Source organism: Rhinatrema bivittatum, chromosome 6 (assembly GCF_901001135.1).
Source record: "Rhinatrema bivittatum chromosome 6, aRhiBiv1.1, whole genome shotgun sequence".
Taxonomy (NCBI): domain Eukaryota; kingdom Metazoa; phylum Chordata; class Amphibia; order Gymnophiona; family Rhinatrematidae; genus Rhinatrema; species Rhinatrema bivittatum.
In genome coordinates this window covers 190,077,051-190,101,032 of record NC_042620.1, presented here as the reverse complement: position 1 = coordinate 190,101,032, position 23,982 = coordinate 190,077,051, and the positions used below count along the sequence as shown (strand labels likewise).

Genomic DNA, 23,982 nt, shown 5'->3' with positions numbered 1-23,982 from the left:
AAGAGAGAATTTGAAATGAAGTTGGCCATAGAGGCAAAAACTCATAATAAAAACTTTTTTTAAAAATATATCCTGTGAGGGAGTTAGTTGGACCATTAGATTACAGAGGGGTTAAAGGGGCTCTTAGGGAAGATACGGCCATTGCAGAAAGACTAAATGAATTCTTTGCTTCCATGTTTACTAATGAGGATGTTGGGGAAATACCAGTTTCGGAGATGGTTTTCAGTGGTGATTAGTCAGACGAACTGAACAAAATCACTGTGAACCTGGAAGATGTAGTAGGCCAGATTCACAAACTAAAGAGCATCAAATCACCTGGACCGGAAGGTATGCATCCCTAGGGTACTGAAGGAACTAAAAAATGAAATTTCTGATGTATTAGTTAAAATTTGTAACCTATCATTAAAATCATCCATTGTACCTGAAGACTGGAGGGTGGCCAAAGTAACCCCAATATTTAAAAAAGGCTTCAGGGGTGATCCGGGTAACTATAGACCAGTGAGCCTGACTTCAGTGCCGGAAAAAATAGTGGAAACTATTTTCAAGATCAAAATTGTAGAGCATATAGAAAGACATGTTTTAATGGAACTCTGTCAACATGAATTTACCCAAGGGAAGTCTTGTCTAACAAATGTGCTTCATTTTTTTGAAGGGGATAATAAACATGTGGATAAAGGTGAACCGGTAGATGTAGTGTATTTGGATTTTCAGAAGGTGTTTGACAAAGTCCCTCATGAGAGGCTTCTAAGAAAACTAAAAATTCATATGATAGGAGGCAATGTCCTTTCGTGGATTACAAGCTGGTTAAAAGACAGGAAACAGAGAGTAGGATTAAATGGTCAATGTTCTCAGTGGGAAAGGGTAAACAGTGGAGTGCCACAGGGATCTGTACTTGGACCGGTGATTTTCAATACATATATAAATGATCTTGAAGGAATACGACGAGTGAGGTTATCACATTTGTGGATGATACAAAATTATTCAGAGTAGTAAAATCACAAGCAGATTGTGATACATTACAGGAGGATCTTCAAGACTGGAAGATTGGGCATCCAAATGGCAGATGAAATTTAATGCATCTCAAAAAAGATATAGTTGTGATGGAGAAGGTACAGAGAAGGGCAACCAAAATGATAAAGGGGATGGAACAGCTCCCCTATGAGGAAAGGCTGAAGAGGTTAGGGCTGTTCAGCTTGGAGAAGAGATGGCTGACGGGGGATATGATAGAGGTCTGTAAGATCATGAGAGGTCTTCAACGAGTAGATGTGAATCGGTTATTTACACTTTCAAATAATAGAAGGACTAGGGGGTATTCCATGAAGTTAGCAAGTAGCACATTTAAGACTAATCGGAGAAAAGTCTTTTTTACTCAACGCACAATAAAGCTCTGGAATTTGTTGCCAGAGGATGTGGTTAGTGCAGTTAGTGTAGCTGGGTTCAAAAAAGGTTTGGATAAGTTCTTGGAGGAGAAGTCCATTAATGGCTATTAATCAAGTTTACTTAGGGAATAGCCACGGCTATTAATTGTATCAGTAGCATGGGATCTTCTTAGTGTTTAGGTAATTGCCAGGTTCTTGAGGCCTGCTTTGGCCTCTGTTGGAAACATGATGCTGGGTTTGATGGACCCTTGGTCTGACCCAGCATGGCAATTTCTTATGTTCTTAAGAGACAGAAAAATACTTGGGTGCATAGGGAGTTAAATGGTCAGCAGAAAAAGGGAGGTGATATAGGCCCTGTATAACTCTCTGGTGAGATCTCATTTAGAATACTGTATACAGTTTATTTTATTTATTTATAACCCACCAAAACCATCTTAGACAGTGAACAGGAAAAAACACACAATCAATAAAAATGACACACAAATAAACAAGATAAAACAAAAGCAAAGAAAGCATCCCTTCAAATCTGGATAAGACCATCTTCTTTAACAAATTTGCAAACTCATAACAATTCTTGGCCAAATAAGAACATTTTCAGCAGTGCCTTGAAGGTTTTTGTACAAGTGCAGTTTTTGGGGAAGAAAATTCCATACAGAAGGCTCTGCCACCGAGAATGCACATTCATGTGTTACAACAAGCCTTGCATGACACATAAAAGGCACGTCCAACAGTCTCCATTGAGAAAATCTCAAAGATCTTGAGGGACTGTATATGTACAGCATAGTCTTTACCCACAGAAATAAATCAAGTGATAACAGTTTATGAACCATTAGTACTCCCTTATAAATTATGCACCACTGAATAAGCAGCCAATGAAGTTCAGACAGTACTGGTAAGATGTGGTCATGCATACCATGCCCGGAAATCAAACAGGCCAAAGCATTCTACAACAATTGAAGATACTGAATTGATGTGGTGGGAAGATCAATATAGATTTGAGTTGCAATAGTTACATAAAGGCATCATCACAGCTTGGACCACCTCACAAAAGTCAGCCTGTCTGAGTAAAGGCCTCAGACCACATAATACTTGAAATGTAAAGAAGCCATTCCTATCCTAATCACTGATTAGTCTTGGGGGAATTCTGTGCTACTGCAGAGGGCAGAATTTGCGCAGAAATCCCCCCCCCCGTGAAGAATTGCCATTTTCTGCGCAGAATTTGGCAAAAATGGAGGAGGCCCTGGCAGGCAGCGAACAGAGCTCGGCCTGCTCATGGAAAAAATGAAGGTCCCAGCGTGCCACGAGTGGAGTTCTTCCAGCTCATGGTGAAGTTAAAGGCCCTGGAGAAAATGGGTTTGAAAGAGAGCATGTGTGAGGGTGTTTGAGTGTGGGTGCCAGAGAGAGGGATCCTATACAAGGTGATTGTGAAGGAGTGTGTGATTGGGAGCTGGTGTGTGTGAAAAAGGGATTGTGTGTAGTTTGTGAGAGAGGGAGCCTATGTGAACAGATTGGGTATGTATGAGAGAGGGCTTGTGTAAAAGGGTGTTTGAGAGAGAATCATAGGTAGCCTGTGTGAGGGTGCATGCATGAGAGAGAAAGGGAGCTTGTGTGGGTGTGTATGCAAGAGAGAGAGAAACCCTGTATGAGGGGATGTGTGTGTGTGTGCAAGAGAGGGAGCCTGTATGAGGGTGTGTGTGTGTGGGAGACAGAGAGAGAGAGGTAGGGAGCCTTTATGAGGGGGCATGCATATGCACTAGAGAGAGGGAGCCTGTGTGTGTGTGTATGTGTGAGAGAGAAAGAGACAGAGGGAGGCCTGTGTGAGGGGCAAGTACTGAGAGAAGGGTCAACCTCAGAGTGGAAGGGGTTGAGCCTAGAGGGGGAGGGGAGAGATACTGGCAGGGGCCTGGAATGGTGGAATGGCAAAATGGCTAGGGGAAAAGAGAGAGAGAGAGCATGGAAGGGACCCCTCTTACAGGGAACATTTAGGAAAATTCTGTTCAAAATATTTAAAATTCTGCATCTTTAAGTAAAAACTTTTTTATGTATTACATTTTAAATTATTTAAAGACTGTCATGTATATTCTGGTATTTTGAACAATATAAAGTATGCAGAATTTTGCTTTTGTGTGCAGAATTTGTAATTGTTATGTGCAGAATTTTACATGTTTTTACGCAGAATTCCCCCAGGAGTAACTAATTTAATATGCTCTTTAAAATCAAATCGAGCATCCATATATACACCTAGACTTTTGATTTGTGACATGACTTGAACCCACATATTTTCAACTTTCATATGCAAAAGTACATTTATCAGGGCACTGCACTGCAAAACCAATATTTTGGTTTTGGACAGGTTCAAGGCCAACTTGTTCTGAGTTAGGCATCGTCTGACTGCGGACAAACAACAGGAAACTAGTGCAGAGGATTCATCCCAAGACAAACAAAGGAATAAAAAATTGCATGTCATCTGCAGACAAATGCTAACCTGCACACAAACCAACCAGGACTTTGCAGACTAGTACAATATAAATGTTATAGAGAAGTGCTGAGAGGGCAGAGCCCAGTGGCACACCCATACTGACTGACTGCCTGCCAGACAAAGAATTTTGAGTAAAATTTAATCTGCTGAGTACGTCTAACTAAATAAGATCTGAACCAGTCCAGAACCAAACCAGAGATTCCATGCTCTCTAAAGCGATAAAGAAGAATCTTATGGTCAACAGTATCAAATGGAGATAGCATCTTAAAAAGGAAATAAACCAGTTGTGGTCAGTCCAGAGTCTCTCACTAAAACGATTGGTGGTCTCTGCTCTAAATCATATGGGGAGAAACTTAAAGATCTAAACAAGTATATATAGGAAGAAAGCCAGGTCAGGGGAGATATGTTAGATACATGTAAATACCTCCAAGGTTTCCATGCAGCAGAGTCAAGCCACTTTCAATGGAAAGGAAGCTCTAGAATGAAGGCTCATGAGAGGAGGATGAAAGAGGGTTGACTCAGGACTTATCTAAGGAAATATTTATTTACGGAGAGGGTACTAGATGCATGGAACAATCTCTCAGTAGAGGTGGTAAAGATAGGACAGTATATGAATTCAAGAAGACACGGGATAAACATAGAATCTCTGCGGGAGTGGTAGGGGTCTTAAAGCTGAGTTGTTGTGGATGGGCAGACTGGTCAGGTCGTAATAGTCTTTTTCTTTTGTCATAAATCTATGTAAACCTGACTACTGTCACTGTACTTTACATTCCCCTGGCATTATCTGTTTCTCTTTAAGGTGTCTGAGGTACATAGGCAAAGAAACTTGAAAAAACTTCAAAGTTTTTACTCATGTTTTAGCTAAGTGAGGGAATTCAGTTTCCACAAATGTATTTATTTATTTATTTTTAATTTTTATATACAGACATTCTTGTATAATATACAAATCATACCGGTTTACATTAAAACAGGAGATGCAGGAAAAAAGTTTAACCATTTGATACTTGATGATTAATAGATTATTTGAATAAAGAATAGTTTGAATTACTTAGTACTTTCAGATTGTTCAACATCAACTTGTCTGTTTTATGGCTATATTATTTTCAATTTTAATCATATACCTATGCCTCCTTACTTTCTTATGTCAATATATTGTACTTCTTATCTTTTTATACAAGTTATGGAAATAACAGGTATACACATTTTTGCAAGTACTGCTGCTTTGAAACAAAATAGTTGGGTCATAAACAGTTAACCAATACAAATTCACCAGATAAATTACAAGAGAACAAATAAAAAAGAAAATGATAAAAATCAGAACTGCAAGGAGTATCCTCCATTTATGGCGAGGTATCTGATCTGACACAATCCTTTCAGTTATCTGTAGTTTTGTAATATGCCAGATTCAGAACTCAGATAAACTGCACACTTCTCAAGCATGAAGTACTATTAAAGTTCAGCATCCAGACAACCTCCCTGGCTGTGCAGTGGAGCCCTTCAAGTAAACAAAGCAGATCTGTGCCCTTTAGAACAATAAATCTTAAATATCAGACAACCACAAGACACTCTCAAAGACTAGTGCTCTCCCTTTCAACCGGCATTTCTAAATGGATTTGCCATGCACTTCACGAAATAAAAAATTACCTCGCCAACACACACGGTTCAAGTACCTGAAATGTTTAAACTGTTTATTTGCTTCTCTTAAAAGATTCCCTATGAATCAAAAATGAAAGTGGAATGGTCAAAAGCTGCATACACATCTACCTGAATGTCACTAAAGTTTATTTACTCTCTTATTAATATCCAAATAATATTCTAGTTCTGAATACATTTTGTTATCAGGCATGAGTGTTTTGAAAGGAGAAAACCTCTTCGGTATACACCACCATTAACATGCATATTTATTCTGCAAACCAATGAAGACCGAAAAGAAAATTGTATTTGAGAGAATACAGCAATACTTACTTATAACTGTGCATTAAGCTTCTTTTTCTACCATTACCTCCATGAGTAAGGTTTGAAAAAAATAAAAACAAACAAAACACCCAGCTCTGAAGAAAACAATTGCCTATGGCCCTTGTGCAAGGATCCTCAGTGCAATGACTGGACTAAACAGAGTTGTGGAAACAGGGGATAATTGTCAAATACTGACAAACTGAGGCGTATGCCACTGTCTCTCAGTGAAGAGTATTTACCATTAAATAGGAAGTGCAAAGAAGCAGGAGCAAACTAGTGAGCTGAAAAAAAAATGGGGAATGGCTATTTTAGAAAACAAATGTAGCTGAATATCATATAAGGGACTTAAGGATACAAAAAGAAATAGGGGGTTAAGATCAATAGATTCACGTGAAATTTAAATATGCTCTAAAATAGGCAAGGCTACCAGGATTTTCAGCTATGAAATTAAATATCATGGAAAGACTTCCTTGAGGACCAAAACACTCATTAAAAATCAGGAGTCCTGAGTTGAAGCATATTCACAAAAAAACAAAAGGTTTGGAAGTCATAAGTCTCTATTTGTCAATTTAAAAAGAGAAAAAAAATATATTTTCAAAGAAAAAAAATAAAAAGGATTTAATAAGGTTGAGCGAGACGAACCCCTAAAGAAGACAATACATGCTCAAACTTCCCAATAAAGACTTTTGAGAAAATATGAAAAAAAGAATGGTATAAAATCAATCCACAGAAATTTTAACCTCTTGTTGATTTGCATCACTCTCGTGAATCTGATCTAGAGTTATTGTTATTATTTATTGTTTATCTGATTTATATTCAACCTTTCAGGCACCTCAAAGTGGATTATATTTAGAAACTGTAGGTTGTTTCCCTATCCCCAGAGGGCTTACAATCTAAGGAGTATATTTACTAAGCCACGATACACATTTAATGCACATAAAAATAGTTTTTATCGCACAATAAACCCTTATCACAGCAATACAGCATGATTTTTCAATGTTGCGTACCATTTAAAAAAATACACATTTAAATGAGCTGCATTGTATGCATACATTTATAAATTTTATGCACCATATTTTCTGTTGAATAAATCGCTGTTTTTTTTTCCAGCAATTTCAGTGACTGTGACTTATACACCAGTACGACATATACTGTCACAATCTCTCTATCTCACTATCGGGCCAATACAGTAAGGGGTGGTAGAAAGAGGTGCGTTAGTGCCCGGCGCACCCACATTTGCCGTACGCACAGTTCGGATCACCTACCGCTCGATACTGTATTTAAATGGCATGCAAATGCAAGCCGCGTCCAACCCACGTCCAACCCGCGTCCAAGAAGTGCAATCCATTTTACTGTATAGGCGCTATTACAGCGCCTATACAGGATCCTGGGTGCGCTGGTACCTGTCATTTCAAATGTCATTTCAAATGACGTTTGAAATGACAGATACCAGGAAGTGGATGGCTCTCCTACAGACCCCGTTGCCTTGAGCGCCCGGCGCCAGCAAGACCCAGCAGCCGGCGATAGGAGGCAGGGAGCGCAACCCAAACCAACCCCATCCACAGAAAAAAAATGCTTCTCGCACTTAGCCGCCCAGTCCCAAACCAAACCAACCCAATCCAAGCCCCAGCAGAGAGAGACAAAATTTAGCCATCCAGTCCCAAACCAACCCAATCCACAGAAAAAAAATGCTTCTCGCACTTAGCCGCCCAGTCCCAAACCAAAGCAACCCAATCCAAGCCCCAGCAGAGAGAGACGAAATTTCACAGTCCCAAACTTTCCCCCAGCCCCCGCTCACCTGCCCTGGCCGTGGCCACGCAAGCCCCCAGCAGCAGCAGTAGAAGGGCGGCGAGAGAGAGCGGCTTCAGCAGCCCCGCCGGCTAAAGTGAATACGTGCACGCCTGAACGTCCAATATGGACGCTCAAGGCAGCGAAGGCGCTTGCGCACACGCCGTGACCGGCTGGACGTTGGAGGTCATGGCGTGTGCGCATGCGCCTTTGCTGCCTTGAGCGCCCATATTGGACCTACAGGTTTGCACGTATTCATCTTCGTCGGCGGGGCTGCTGAAGCCGCTCTCTCTCGCCGCCCTTCCACTTCTACTGCTGCTGCTGGGGGCTTGCGTGGCCGTGGCCAGGGCAGGTGAGCGGGGGCTGGGAGAGAGTTTGGGACTGTGAAATTTCATCTCTCTCTGCTTGGGCTTGAATTGGATTGGGTTGGTTTGGTTTGGAACTGGGCAGCTAAGTGCGCGAAGCATTTTTTTTCTGTGGATTGGATTGGTTTGGTTTGGGACTGGGTGGCTAACTGAGAGAAGCATTTTTTTTTCTGTAGATTGGGTTGGTTTGGGACTGGGCGGTTAAGTGCGAGAAGCATTTTTTTTTCTGTGGACTGGGTTGGTTTGGGACTGGGCGGCTAAGTGCGAGAAGCATTTTTTTTTCTGTGGATTGGGTTGGTTTGGGGCTGGGCGGCTTTTGGTGGTAGAGTCAGATAATTACATTCTTGTGAATACAGACAGTGCAATGGAATCTATGGGATCATGCTGAGCCTTAAATACCAAGGTTAAAGCTTTAAATTGAATATGCTGAGCAACCAGTGAACCACACTAACGCAAGGGTCAGGGTAGGCGGTAAATTAGTAGGTTAAAGACGCGGCAAGATAGCATGCTAAAAAGGCAATAGTCGGGGCGCATTTTACTGTATGGGAGGGAATAGCTAATCGGATCGTTTACATACATATACATGCCGCGAGCGGAAAGGGATACGCGTCGAGTTAAAGAAGCGGAAAGGATAGGTAAAAACAGATAGTGAATCGCGGGTTAGACTTACGCGGCAAAATTGTGAGTACACAGCGGGTTAGAAACGGGGTAACTGCGGCCGCGCTTTACTGTATTGGCCTGTATGTGCTGTAAAACTCACTGTACAAACAGGTACATCTTATACAAAGGTGTGACTTATCTCCCAACTTTTTAATCAAAATGGCAATTTATAGGGGTGTGACACATATACTGGTGTGACTTATACACTGGAAAATACAGTAAATAAATTATTGCTTGCCTCAAAAAAGTGCAAACCCACATTTTTTCCCCAAAAATTATCTACAACTTAAGAGCTGTAACTAACTTTTCTCAGAGGCATTGGGATAACATGCATCCTGATGCCTCCAGTCTCAAAAATCAAGGGCTAGCAGAAGTCCCAAATAATCCCATTTCCAATATGTAAATATCAACGCCCCCCAACTGCCTCTAGAGGTGGGATAAAAGTACAAAAAGTGACCCAAAATAAAGTTAAAAATCACGTAGTGATGTCCCACCCCACTACCTATACCCCTTTCCCATTATCAAAAAAGACCCACCCAGATCTCAATCAGGCCCCCCCCCCAAAGAAGGCAGCAACCCACCTGCTCTTCTCCCCCCTTTGGAAATATCTAGCAGGTCCCTGTACTCTACTGGGGGCACAAAATGCTCCTGGGCTCAGAGCCAGCTCCTACTATTTTCCAAAATGGCACCAGACAGCTTTTGCCCATATCAAGTGATAAGTTACTTATCTGGCCAAGTGGCTCCCACTGACCATTGTTGGATATTCAGAAGTGCCACTTAGCCGAATAAGTTCAACTTCTCCAGCTAAGATTTTTTTTTTTTATATAGGGCTCCACATTTTTATTTTCATGGCTATGGAAGGATTGGTTTGATATAATTTTCTTAAGGATCTGGCAGAATCCCTCGATTATGTCACAAAAGTAGGAGCAAAGAGCTTTCTTTAATGTTGATTGGGAAAAACCTTATGCATGAAAGTTTTCCTCTCTGCAATTGATGGAGCCAGAGGACAACCTCTTTTATGATCTCACTTTGAGCTGTAAGGGAGGTATGGTCCCAGACCATTACCAGTAGCCTTCTGCCAGAGCACTATGGCAGACAAAAACAGCCCTCCAAAAAAAAATAATTTGATCCAAAATAAGGTCCACAAGGCCATTCCCTAAGAAAAGGAAAAGATGTAAGTTAAAACAATGTGCTGTAGCGATAACACTGGTTTAATAGCCCTGCATTTCTGGGTGAGTTCTGGACTGGTCTAGCAGGATTCAAGGAAAGAAAATTATTAGGGAAGAATGAAATTCACCTTCCTTTTCTTCATGCTAGACCAGGACTTACACATGGGAGTTATGTAAGCTGTGCCTTACAAAGAAGGGAGGATAACAGATCTGTCTACGATTCCCACCCCAAAAGGCTGCATCTGCCTTGGCCTATACAACCAGTGTATATTATTTTGTAAAGGAATATAAGGATGACCATGTGGCTATCTTACGGATTTTCTCCTGGGAGGCTGATGATGCCTCCCCCCATGTGCTAATGTGGAGTGAGTATGGAGCACAACTAGAGCCTACCTGCCTGTAAGAAGGTAGCGTGAGCCTATTATTTCCTTGATACACCTAGCTAAGGTAGCTTGGATGCTTCCCCTTTCCAGGGTCCATCAAACAAAACAATTTTTCTAAAAGTGTTCATCACCTTTAAGTTCCTTAAGAGAATACAATGCACATCCAGCAGATGTAAGTTGATACCCTTGCCCTAATGTTCACTGCTCCTAAATGTTGGGAATGACACTGAACCAAGCTGGATAGGGAAGACGGTACTGGCTGAAATGTGACAAGAGTCCTAATAAAAAGTCAAATAAGGATCCAAAGCTACCCGAAAGGTGGTTTTCAGGGACAGGTCCTTTAACTATGCCTGCCATACTGGTTCAAAGGGGAAGGGGGGGGGGGTTCACTAACACCCTCAGGACCTTAAGATCCCCCTGTAGGACCTACTGGCCTTAGGGAGGCTAGAGGCATTTTACCCACTTTAGAAACTGTACTGTGCCAAATGTGCTGCTACCTGGTTGCCTATAATTTAGCCCCTATTGCATAATATCCATGCCACCTGAGCTTTCAGGGAATTAAGAGCTTGTCCAGGACACATTGCATAAAGTTCAATATTTGTGAGATATTTGATCTCCAAGGGAAGGCACTGTGATTGAGGCAGATCCTTTGAATATATGCCAGATTCTGATATATGCTAGTGAAGTAGAAATCTTACGTGCCTTTTGCATAATTGATATTGCTGCTAGGGAGTATCCCTTCCTACACAGTAGAGTCCTCTCAAGGGTCAGACCAAAAGAGAGAATGGAGACGTGTCTTCCATTGCGACCAGCTACTGCAACAGCAGTGAATTCCCTGGCAAGTTTAGAGACTTTCCATTCAGCAACTTCATTAAGTCTATGTACCAAGCCTTCTCAGCGTGTCCAAGGCCAAAAGAATGACAATTGAGGGGTGGTCCTCTATCGTTTTTATTACTCTGCCTATGAGAAGCCATGATGGAAAAATGTTCATCAGACTGTGTGTCGGTCTGCAACAAAGGAGAGCATATTTTCTGCTGGAGCCCCTCTTTGCTCACAACCTTAGGAATATATCAACTTTGGCATTTGCATGAGTTGACATTAAGCCTTCCCCTGGGTGATCTCACTGATCTACATAAGAACATAAGAATGTGCCATACTGTGTCAGACCAAGGGTCCATCAAGCCCAGCATCCTCTTTCCAACAGTGGCAAAATAAGGACATAAGAACCTGGCAAGTACCCAAAAACTAAGTATATCCCATGTTACTGTTGCTAGTAATAGCAGTGGCTATTTTCTAAGTCAACTTAATTAATAGCAGGTAATGGACTTCTCGTCCAAGAACTTATGCAATCCTTTTATGAACACAGCTACACTAACTGCACTAACCACATCCTCTGGCAACAAATTCCACAGTTTAATTGTGCGTTGAGTGAAAAAGAACTTTCTCCGATTAGTTTTAAATGTGCCACATGCTAACTTCATGGAATGCCCCCTAGTCCTTTTATTATCCGAAAAAGTAAATAACCAATTCACATTTACCCATTCTAGACATCTCATGATTTTAAACACCTCTATCATATCCCCCCCCCCCCCCCCCCCCCGCCGTCTCTTCTCCAAGCTGAAAAGTCCTAACCTCTTTATTCTTTCCTCATATGGGAGCTGTTTCATCCCCTTTATCATTTTGGTTGCCCTTCTCTGTACCCTCTTCATCGCAACTATATATTTTTTGAGATGCAACAACTAGAACTGTACACAGAATTCAAGGTGCAGTCTCACCATGGAGCAATACAGAGGCATTATGACATTTTACATTTTACTCACCATTCCCTTTCTAATAATTCCCAACATTCTGTTTGCTTTTTTGACTGCCGCAGCACACTGAACCAACGATTTCAATGTGTTATCCACCATGATGCCTAGATCTCTTTCTTGGGTGGTAGCTCCTAATATGGAACCTAACAGAGTGTAACTATAGCATGGGTTATTTTTCCCTATATGCATCACCTTGCACTTATCCATATTAAATTTCATCTGCCATTTGGATGTCCAATTTTCCAGTCTCACAAGGTCTTCCTGCAATTTATCACAATCCGGTTGTGATTTAACTACTCTGAATAATTTTGTATCATTTGCAAATTTGATTATCTCACTCGTTGTATTCCTTTTCCAGATCATTTATAAATATATTGAAAAGTACGGGTGCCAATACAGATCCCTGAGGCACTCCACTGCCCACTCCCTTCCACTGAGAAAATTGTCCATTTAATATTACTCTCTGTTTCCTGTCTCTTGGAAGGCCTCTCGACTCAGTTCATTTCTTCAGGTCTAGTCTATCTCTTCTGAGGAAATATGCCTAAACCTTATCCTTCACCACTATATAGGCTGCTAAAAGGAAAAACAGATTCTCTTCCACCCATTTGCACATTTGGACTTTCTCATATGCCACTGTAGGGTTGTGGGTGCCCCCTTGTTTGTTGACATATTCCACTGCTGTGGCACTGTATGACATGATTGACCAACTGGCCTCTTTATCAGTGAAAGAAACTGTTGCAGAACAAGTCTGATGGCCCTGAATCTACCCTGTTTATCGACCATAATGCTTCTTCCATTGTGAAGTGGCTCTGGATTAGCTGGCCCTGGCAATGGGTTCCCCACCCACATAAGCTGGCATTACTGTTTCAAAGATCCAGCAGGGAGACTCTAGGCTTAATAACTGTATCCAGGATCAACTGTTCTTCCCAGGTCAAGGGGGCAGGGATGTTTTCTTCCCCTGTGAGCCTGAGTTTGATCCCATCCTCACGAATGGGGCAGAAAGAACCTGCAACAGCCTTATTTGAAACCCTTTTGCAGGGCTTCAAAGACTACGTTAACTATGTTTTGATTCTTCTCATCATAACAGCAGTTTTTGTTACAGTGGCACATTCCCTTCTCTTAACATGCCTATCGGTATAGTTCAAAAATAGTTGACTGCTTTTTCTAACAGATCACACCTACCATATTAGGGTGGGTTCATCCTCCTCAACAAAGTACAAAATCACTTCAGGGGTTCGATAACGGTCAGCCTTTTCACCTATTTTGTTCAACATTTAATTAGCCCCTTTATACAAACTGCTTTTGTTTCTAGATATTAACTACAATGTATTTGCTGACGATATCCAGTTCTTCATAGAGTTCACCCCATCCTTAGCATTCATTCAGTTAAACAATGCTTAATGCACCACAAATTACAATTAAATCTTTCATAAACAGAAATAATTTTACTGTCAGCAATAAAAAACCCAGTACCCAACTTCACTCACATTATCATACTGTCAATTGATGGTAAATCAGATTGTTAGAAATCTGGGTGTTGTTATGGATTATACTCTGAGTATGAATGAGCATATTGCCAATGTGGTTAAGTCATCATTTTATAAACTGCGTCTTTTAAAAAACTTGAAACGTTTTCTTGAAGGATCCGACTTTTGCTCCATGCTGCAGGCACTGATACTTACCTCCCTGAACTATTGCAATTCTCTTTACCTTGGCTTTCTGCTCTCTGCCACATGACCTTTGCAAATTATACAGAACGTGGCAGCAGACATTTAACTGATACCAAACGGTAGGATCAAATTACCGATACACTCTTGAAACTACATTGGCTACCCATAGCCTGGAGGTCTAAATATAAAGTTTTATACAAGATTTACAAACTACTAAATAATGACTCTTCTACCTGGCTAGAATCTATGCTCGGATTATATAAAGTGGCATGCCAGCTGTGATCAATGGTCAAAACCTTGTTAGAAGGGCTAACTATTAAAATTGCCAGACTTGAGATCAGTACCCCCAAAGAGCCTGCCTTGCAGAAGATGAGCTCTGTGTTGACTTTCTTGTAAACATTTTTTTTTCTTACAAGGCAGCCAGGGCAGGGGGCATATTAAGATTAAGAGAGAGAGAGAGGCCTCGAGGACCCTCTCTGAGTGCTCATAAAGGTCCCTATTTGGATTACTTAGGAAACTAGGTAACTCCTACCCACAGGAAAACTCTATCAGTGATTCTTGGGAGATAAGCTTCTCCCGGTAAAATCAGTCCCTCGAGAAAGACATCTCCACAAGGCCGGGGCCAAATCTAGATTCTGGGTGTTTGTACAACCAGTCATCACATATCTGCAGCTGCAGGAGACTGAGAAGATTGGCAACAGACTGGGACCACAACTTTCTTGTAGCATAGAGAGAGGTCACCAAAAAGGTGTATGTCCTCTATCTGTCAACTGTGGGGAGAAGAAATTCCATGCTGGTCTAGCAGGAAGAAAACTTTTTTTTTTGTTTTGGTAGATATGGCTTGGCAATAAGTTGCTATATGGGATCTACCTTTTAAACAGTCCTCCCCAAGGGCAACAGATTATTCTTTTGATAACTCTTTTTCTTACATACTGGTTCTACTTATGCTCAAGAATGTTCTACTTATGCTCAAGAACTGAGCAGAGATGTTGTTTACTTGTCGAAGGGGCAGTATGTCTTCCAACACACACTGCCAAAACCTACTGAGGAGGACTTTATTTTTAATTTTTTTATTCAAGACAAGTCATTACAAGTACAAATACAAATGCAATACAATTCTTCAAATGGTAATGGCAGTTACCTTGCTGTATACAGATATTTCAGATCTAGAGCCAAAAGCCAAAATATTGACATTACCCTGCCCCACTTCACTCCCTCCCATTTCCATTCACCCCACCATGATGATTGAGATAGATTTTTTAAGGTTGTCAAATAATAATGTGAATTTCTAGCATGAGCATATATGGACCTAAGAGAGTCTTATTTATTTATTCATTATTTTTAAATATGTGTATTCCACTTATAATGAAAAATGTGCTAAATGGATTACAGGCTAAAAACTGTAGTTTTGTAAATTGCATTAAAAACAATACATATATGTTAAACAATTCTTATTCATCATATCAGAAAACAGTTTCATTCTTTTCTGGGCCTATTCACATTTCCTAATTTTATAAGTCATATATAATTTACCTGCTTGTTTGTTGTGGTAATGAAGTAATATATGAGTCCCAGATTTGATGAAAAATCTTTACAGCTTCCTAATCCTTTTTCTTGGTGGATAGCAACTCCATATTCATTAAATAGTGAATTCGAATTTTCCATTGTGTCAAGCTAGGACGTAAGGTTTCTACCCACCATAGCATTATACATTTTCTAGCAATTAAGCATGCCTTCTAAGTGAATAGTCTCACATATTTCCCTGTAGACTACTTATTATCAAACACATCTAATATACATAGTTCAACACATTTAGCAATCTTTTGCTTTATTATCCTTCCTACATCCACTATACATCTATCCCAGAAGGCAATTATTTTGCTGCAGGACAGGAGACAATGTATTAATGTGCCTCTGTCTTCATCACACTTACCACAATTACTTGACTGCGTTAAAATCACATTATGTGCCCATACTAGGGTTGTGTAAATACTATGGATAATTTTGAATTGTCTCTCTCTCAAACAAACATATTCTACTAGTTTCTGAGCGTCTATGAATCCTTCCAACAGAGTTTATCTTTGCAAACCTAACCCCACATCACGCTGCCATTTCAACAAGAGACTCCCACAATGTGATCAACAGGAGCTGTTTCCACTAATCCTACATATATATATATATATATATATATATATACCGTATATATATATATTAGATATTGTTGTATTGTCATTTGGGGATGTGGCAGGGTGATAATCATACTGGGAAATGGCAAAGACACCTGGATACATTCATAGTAAGCCTTATAATTAATGCCCTACCTGCAGAAAGAAAAATAAATCTTTGTTTTCAATGCCAGATTGGTCTTTTAATAGTTCAAAGCTCATAACAATGTCTGTCCTCTGCCATTCAACTATCCTTTTGACTAGCCCCTTGAAGCTTCCATCTGTGGAAAACTTCTGACTGGAACCCAGGTATAAAATCTGAGTGACCTTTGATAGGTAAGAAGACAGAAATAGAATAAGGGGCTGCGAAGGAATATATAAGAGAAAGCAACAAAACACATTAAGGGACTGGCTCCAGGTTTCTGGCCCAGTTCAACTTAAGGATCAGTACAGCAGAGAATCATGATCACAGGGTGGTTCCCTTGGTTGGAGTTTAAGTAGGCGGGACTCAGAGGGAACAGGAAAGCCCTGGAGGGAAGAACCAGGCCCAGGATATGTCAGGATGTGAATTATGTGATTTATCCTCTAAGTATTATGAATATTACCTTGATAGACAGCTGAATTAATAAGCAAGTCTGTTCTGTTCATTCCTTCACTGTACATAATAAAGAGTTTTTATGAGCAAAGAATACTGGAATCCAGCATCCCCTATTCCCTCACACCTATTAAAGCCGAGGTCGCTCGCAAGCTACCACACATGGTAGCAGTAAAGGGATTTCTGTTTCAAGCCCACAGTACAGACAGAGACACACAAATATAGCAGCAGAAGAAAAAAAACCTGACTTTATTCCCCTTCCCTGGGGCCTGGCTATGACTGCAGCCATGACTGAAAGGCAGCAGGCTAAGGGGGATAGCTATGTCAGGAGAGAGGGAACATTAACTTAGAGCTGAACAGGCAGAGTTTTTTTTTATTTCCCTGAGGCAAAAGGGAAAAATGTTTTGATATGTGCTTCCAGAGCCTATTAAGTTGGCATGGAACAAATACAACAGGTCCTCGCAAAGGAAAAGCAACATCTGTAGACAGTGGTGCAAAACCAGTATGCCCAGCAGCAGGTGCTACCAGAACAGCTCACACAATAGGTCAAGCTATAAAAATTATTATAGCACAGATTACCTCACTATCTTCTGTCCTATTTAAAATGACTCCAGACAAAGACCCAGATTGTTTCTCAACTATTATTGAAAGAACTGCCAGGCTGGCCAGAGTCCACCTAGACCACTTATCTAGGGAATATACAGACAGGCAGTATTCAAGCTGCCTTTCAAGCTGGAAACCCGCATGGTAGGCCCAGCTACCTAGAGGTCAAAGCCATCATACTTGAGAGAGCTCGGTGCACCCCGAAAGTATACCGGCAACCGATTGGCATGGAGTTCTTTAACCCGAGGAAAGTCCCAAAGCCTAAAAGATAAAAGTTGGAAATGCCTGAAGGGAAGACAGGCACTGACGTAGCAAAACTGATTTTATCGGAGCAGTTCTTGAATGGGTTGATTTGGCCAAGGCCATGGTGCATATGTCGATATCCAAAACTTACCCTGGAAGTGGCTAATGCTTTCCACAGGGCTCAGGTGATGCCAAAGTGAAAGAGACTACCTGAAAGACAACCAGGACCGGGAGGCCGTAGTATGAAAGCAAGTTCCTGGTCACGGGACTCACATCTGCTGCAGACTCCAGAGAAGGAAATGTCCATGGAATTCACCAGCATAGGCATGTTTCCATTGTGGGGAGAGAGATCACTTTGCCAAGGAATGTCCTTGGACAGAAAAAAAAACTGCTTTGGAAGACATCTAGCACCATACCACAATTGTAATTAGGTTGATACTCCTCGCTCTGGACTTAAAATTTTTGTGATCCCAACTGAACTTGATGGGACCCTTACAAAGGCCCTAGTCGATTTCAGGAGCAAGAAAACCTTAGTGGAAGGGAAATAATTAAGAGAGGCTACATTGACTATGAACCTGCAGTGATTTTAGCTTGTTCTCGGAGACCATCAACAGTGTCCAACTACACAGGTCCTGCTGAAAAACAAATCTGCTACTTGCTATTTTAGCAAGTATATGCATAGTTTTTAAAATACTTACATGCTCATGGGGGGTAGAGAGAGAGAGAGAGAGAGAGAGAGAGCGCCTCTGTATAGAGTCAGTCTGACATTATCTAAATGTACCACTCTAGAAAGGCACTTTGAATCAAGGTGGGTTGGGGTTAGGGGGATGTTGTTACAGACACATTCAGAGGTATTCATAGAAAAATTGATATTAGTAAAGAATTATACTCCTTATAAGTAACGAAAAGGAGTTTATTTGCACAATGCAGTTAGCAGAGACTGCAGTGTACAAATCAACTCCTCTTAGAATTTTCATTGCTTAAAGGTCTAAAATTCTTTAATGATGTCAATTTTACAATTAATACCTCAGAATGTTTCTTTAACACCATCCATGAAACCCCAACCCACCTCCCGAAAATTCACCCTAAATCAATGGTGCATATATTGAGTGTCAGGGAGAGGCCTATAAAGAGTCTCTCTACCCCCTCCCTCCTTCCCGACTCCAACACCTACCAAGGAACTGCAGCAAAGTTATGCCGGGGTTCCTTGTGTCAGTGCTGGCCCTGCCTCTGGAACACCCATGCCCTGCCCCTTTTCCTCCTACTTTTTCTGTATGCGCATCCATCCCGGTTATTTAAAGTTTTCTTAACTCCCGCATGGCCCACTTACTCTCACATCTGGCTGTTTTTGTGTACGCATGGCTTTTAAAAGCTTCCTCTAAGTCAGGGGTGGCCAACTCCGGCTCTTGAGAGCCACAAACAAGCCAAGTTTTCAGGATATCCACAAAGAATATGCATGAGATAGATTTGCATGCACTGCCTCCATTGTATTTAAATCAATCTCATGCATATTCACTGTGTATATCCTAAAAGCCTGGCCTATTTGTGGCTCTCGAGGACCAGAGTTGGCCCCACCTACCCTGATTAATAGCAATTTATGGACTTCACCAGGAACTTATCCAAACCTTTTTTAAAACCAGCTATATTGACTGCCTTAACTACATCCTCTGGCAATGAATTCCAGAGCTTAATTATGTGTTGAGTGAAAAAGAATTTTATCCAGTCTGTATTAAATGTGCTACTTGCTAGCTTCCTGGAGTGTTTCCTGGTCCTTGTATTATCTGAAAGAACAAATAACCAATTCACATTTACACATTCAAGTCCTTTCATGATTTTATAGACCTCCACCAAAAGCCCTCTTAGCTGTCTCTTCTCCAAGCTGAACAGTCCTAACATCTTTAGCTTTTCTTCATAGGGAAGTTGTACAATACCCTATATCATTTTGGTTGCCCTATCTCCCAGGGAAGGAGCAAATGCTTCCTTCCCCAGGAGATATCTCTAGTAGGGGCAGGCATTCAATTTAAGAAGTTTGCACTAAGGAGGAGGATATGTGAAGGAATATATAGGAGAAACCCCAAGGACATCTTAAGGGACCAACTCTAGATATCTTGCCTAGTCTACCTTAAGGATGAGGACAGCAGAGAATCTTGGTCAAGGGGTGGTTCCCTTGGTGGGAGGTTAAGTAGAAGGCTTCAGAGAGAATCAGAAGGCCCTGGAGAGAAGAGTTAGATCCAGGATATGCCAGGATCACTTACCTTCAAGTTCTGTGAATTTTTCTCTGAATATTGTAAATGATAAAGGGGATGGAACAGCTTCTCTATGAGGAAAGGCTGAAGAGGTTAGGGCTGTTCAGCTTAGAGAAGAGAAGGCTGAGGGGGGATATGACAGGTGTCTTTAAAATCATGAGAGGTCTTGAATGAGTAGGTGTGAATCGGTTATTTATAGTTTCGGATAATAGAAGTATTAGGGGGAACTCCAAGAAGTTAGCAAGTAGCACATTTAAGATTAATTGGAGAAAATTCTTTTTCACTCAAGCACAATATAGCTCTGGAATTTGTTGCCAGAGGATGTGGTTAGTGCAGTTAGTGTAGCTGGGTTCATAAAAGGTTTGGATGGGTTCTTGGAGAAGAAGTCCATTAACGGCTATTAATCAAGTTTACTTAGGGAATAGCTACTGTTATTAATTGCATCAGTAGCATGGGTTCTTCTTATTGTTTGAGTAATTGACGGTTCTTGTGGCCTGGTTTGGCCTCTGTTGGAAACAGGATGCTGGGCTTGATGGACCCTTGGTCTGACCCAGCATGGCAATTTCTTATGTTATGTTCTTATGTTCTTATCTAATTTCCACAGACTGTGGATTCTGAGTCAATTAAAATCTCTACTAAGCTCAACAGATTTCAGGATAGTTTTACAATCTCTCATTTTTTCAAACCTCGACTACTGTAATTCATTACTTTTAGGTCTTACAATAAGTCACTTAAAACCCTTGCAACTACTACAAAATGTCACTGCTAGATTATTATCTGGAGTAAGAAAATTTGATCACATCACCCCAATTCTGATGGCTGTACATTGGCTTCCTGTACAGTCAAGAATACATTATAAAGTTCTAACTATAATATACAATATACAACATAATCAACCTGAACAACAATGATCTGCTGGGAATAAAATTCAAACCTCATATCCCCCCAAGAACTCTCAGATCACAGAACAAAGGCCTCCTTGAAATTCTGAATTTAAGAAGTTGTCATCTTACACTAACTAGAGATAGAGTGATTTCAATTGCCAGCCCAAACTTTGGAATTCCATGCCAGAAGAACTTCGAACATTAATTATAAATTCAAAAGAGACTTAAAAACTTGGCTATTCAAAAATGCTGTCTACTTGATTATAACACCTAGCCCCCATGACTCAGATAAAAAATAATTCTCGTTCAATATTCCACGCCCTCACTAACCCTTTTTATCTAGCTGTTTCTCTGTTAGATGTCTACCTTTGTACTACTACCATTTTTATGTACCCAGTAACACATTTTATTTATGAATGTTTTACATGTAAATCGTTGTGAACTAGTGATTCTCACTTGGATGACAGTATATGAAACATTAAAATAAATAAGAGTGCACTGGTTCTGAAGGGAAGACAGTCTACTGTTCTGCATGTGTAAAGGTATAATAAAGATATACTATTTTAAGAAAGGCTGGAATTAGACTACTTTGTCTCCAAACCTGTGGGAATCACTGTTCATTCTCACAGGCAGCTGCTGCTGCTCAAAAGTACATTTTTCTAATTTTGCGCTGGTGCTCCCAAAGACATTTGAGAACTTGCTTCACATGTTGTTGTCCTTGGAAAAGACAAGAATGTCATCAAGTTACATGACCAGATGGGAGAAGAGAAGATCCTGGAAAATCTCATTAAGCATTAACTGGAGAACTTACACAAGTCAAAAGGCATTACCAAATACTCATAGTGTCCATTTCTGGTGTTGAAGCAGTCTTCTACTTGTCCCCTTCCCTGATCAAGTTGTAAACCCCCGACCATTCCCCCCCCCCCAACAGAGGTCAAGTTTATTAAATATAAGAACTCATCTTAGGAGGTCAAACAGCTCCTTGATGACAGGCAAAAGGTAGTGATTCTTTTTTGTAATGGTGTTGAGCCCACAGTAGTCAAAACAATGGAGGAGTGACCCAGCCTTTTTTCTCCACGAAGAAAAATCTGATCCCACTAGGGGAAGATGGGTGAGTGAACATCCTTTCTAGGTTTTTGCAGATATACTGGGACATAGCTTCAGTCTCAGGGGCAAAAAGAGGGTAAAACTTCTTTCTAGGGCATCTTCCCTGGCAGGATGTTGATGGGCAATCGTAAGTGCGGTATGGTGGAAGAGTCTTAGCTTGCTTCTTGCTAAAGACATCTGCATACATGTGGTATTGCAAGTCAGCCCGGTTAGGTTCAGAACATCCACTCAGACTTAGAGAGTAGCCGGCTGGATCCTGGAGAGATCGCTCATGGCAGGAGGTCCTCAATCTGCACGGCTCCCAAATCAATACGGGGGGAGGGGGGAGCAGTTCTAAACCAACTTAGGCCCAAAATGACCTCACTGACAACCTTACTCAGAATGTAGAGGCTTATCTGCTTCATATGGAGCAGGCCTGTTTATATGTGGAGCAGTGCGGTAGTCCTGGGAACTTTATCAGGCAAGTGTCCCCGAAGATCAATGATATGGTGCATGCAGTCTTCATTTGCTCCATCAGTATTTCATGTTGGCATATTGTTTCATTAAGTTCCAGTGGCACCCATGTCCAGGAATGCCTGCGCTTGGATCCGAGTGTCTCCCAAGCAAAAGCAGACTAGGACTGGAGACAGGAACTGGGTTGAGCTAGGGTGGCCTCTCCCACTAACCCTAGGCTTTGCAATTTTTCGGTTTGATCAGGCACTAAGCTGTAAAGTGCCCCTGGCAAGTACAATACAGGCAGAGTCACCTCCCTTTCTCTCTCCTCTGGTGAAATCCAAAGACTATCCACTTCCATGGGTTCCTCTTGTGGCCTTGCTGACTCCGAGACTCTGGCAGGATCACAGGATGCTGGAATGTAGGAGCCAAGTGGATGGGAGGTTGGGTCTGGCCCCTTTCTCTGGCTAGTTCCCGAAACCTAAAAATAAAGCCGGATTTCCAGGCTAATGAGTTATTCTTATGGTGCCCAGCGGGTCCTGACAAACCAGCTCATCCTTAATCTGCTCAGATAAACCCTCCCGGAAGATGGCGGTCAAACTGTCATCCCCCCATTGGAGTTCCAATGCTAGTGTCCGGATGTTGACCGTATAATCCCCAGAAGTCTTGGAACCTTGGCGTAACTGAAGGAGTTCCATGTCAGCTTAAAAAGCATGACTAGGCTCCAAGATAAAACAAAACTCCCTCAGAAAGCAGTGAAAACTGGCTAGAAGCAGTCATCTCTCTCCCAGAGGGAGAAGGCCAGAGCTAGGGCTGAGCACCCAAACAGTGACAGGATATAAGTAACATTGGCCTTCTCAGTGGGGTACAGGGTTGCCTGGAGCTCGAAATGCATGTGGCATTGTTTAAGAAGCACCTGCACTCTCTCACATCCCTGAGATAGCGAGGTGGCTGTGGTAGCTGTGGAATGGACCTGGTCCAGGTGGTGAAGGAACTATAGCAGGAGTCGGGGTAGCAGACAGGGAGCCCATCTGTGCTGTAAGCCTCTTCAGTTCCCCTGTCACCTGATCCAGGACACCCTGCTGCTGCTGGATATGATGGGCCACACCCAGAATGGCTTGTAAGGAGGCTAGGTCTGCCAGGTCCATGGCCTCAAGAATCTGTAATGCCTTAAGTAATGGTGGAACCTTGGTGCTATAGTGTGGTTGGTGCAGCCTAGCGAGCAAGTGCACTAGGCCCACATCGAAAGCTAGTGGACAAGCTCTGTGGCAGGACAGACTGGAGCTTTGCCTATATCAGATGCCTCCTCCAAAGGTTGAGCCCTTGGGTTCTGGTGACTGGCTGGACTTAGGTTGGAACCTGGGCAATCCAAAAAATGAGAGTCCAAAGCCAATCGAAGCTCAGGGAAGGCAGCAGACAGCGAATACATGACCACAAGCCAGTGGCTGGGGCAGGTGGCAGACAAGGCGAGGTCAGATCCAGACAGCAAACCAGGATGGTCCAGGTCCAAAGCAGAGGTCAAAATCCAGGAAATCAGGCCAAGGGGAAATAGGACAAGGATGGAGAAATGGACACGGATCTGCAGGGCAAGGGAGAAGGGAACCAGGCAAGATAAAGTCAAAGCAGGGTGAGGGCAAGAGGAACAGGGGAATAAGGCAGGGAGACAGGAGCGAGGCAGGAACACAGCAAGAATGGAATATAAGAACAAGAACACAGGGACAGGTAAGGATAACATTGGTAAACAAATTTCTGGGAACATTTTGTTTCCTCCACAACCTTTGGTGAAACAAGTAGATTTTAACAAGCTGAACACAAATATGCATTTATTATGTCTGTATCACGTACCATTTGCCAGAAAAGTGTGATATACATTAAGCATTGTTATGCATCTGTAGTTGCATAAACTATAATGACAACGTTGGAACCAGAAAACAAAACTAAAAATGTTTTGCCGCAGATTTACGCTTGTAATCACTGTCCGACACTTCACGGATGAGAGTCCAACAATAGTCACCCAGCATGGAGGGGTTCCACTTGCCTTGATACC

General features: G+C 41.6%; 1 protein-coding gene across 1 annotated transcript in view; it reads right to left on the bottom strand.

Annotated features, from left to right (window-relative positions):
- The window catches only part of PARD3B (par-3 family cell polarity regulator beta), a 2,091,605-nt gene that overhangs the window by 1,125,752 nt on the left and 941,871 nt on the right, over positions 1–23,982 (bottom strand). Inside the window, 1 exon segment of the mRNA XM_029606318.1 lies at positions 8,743–8,757. Within this exon segment, the coding sequence (XP_029462178.1) occupies positions 8,743–8,757 (15 nt within the window).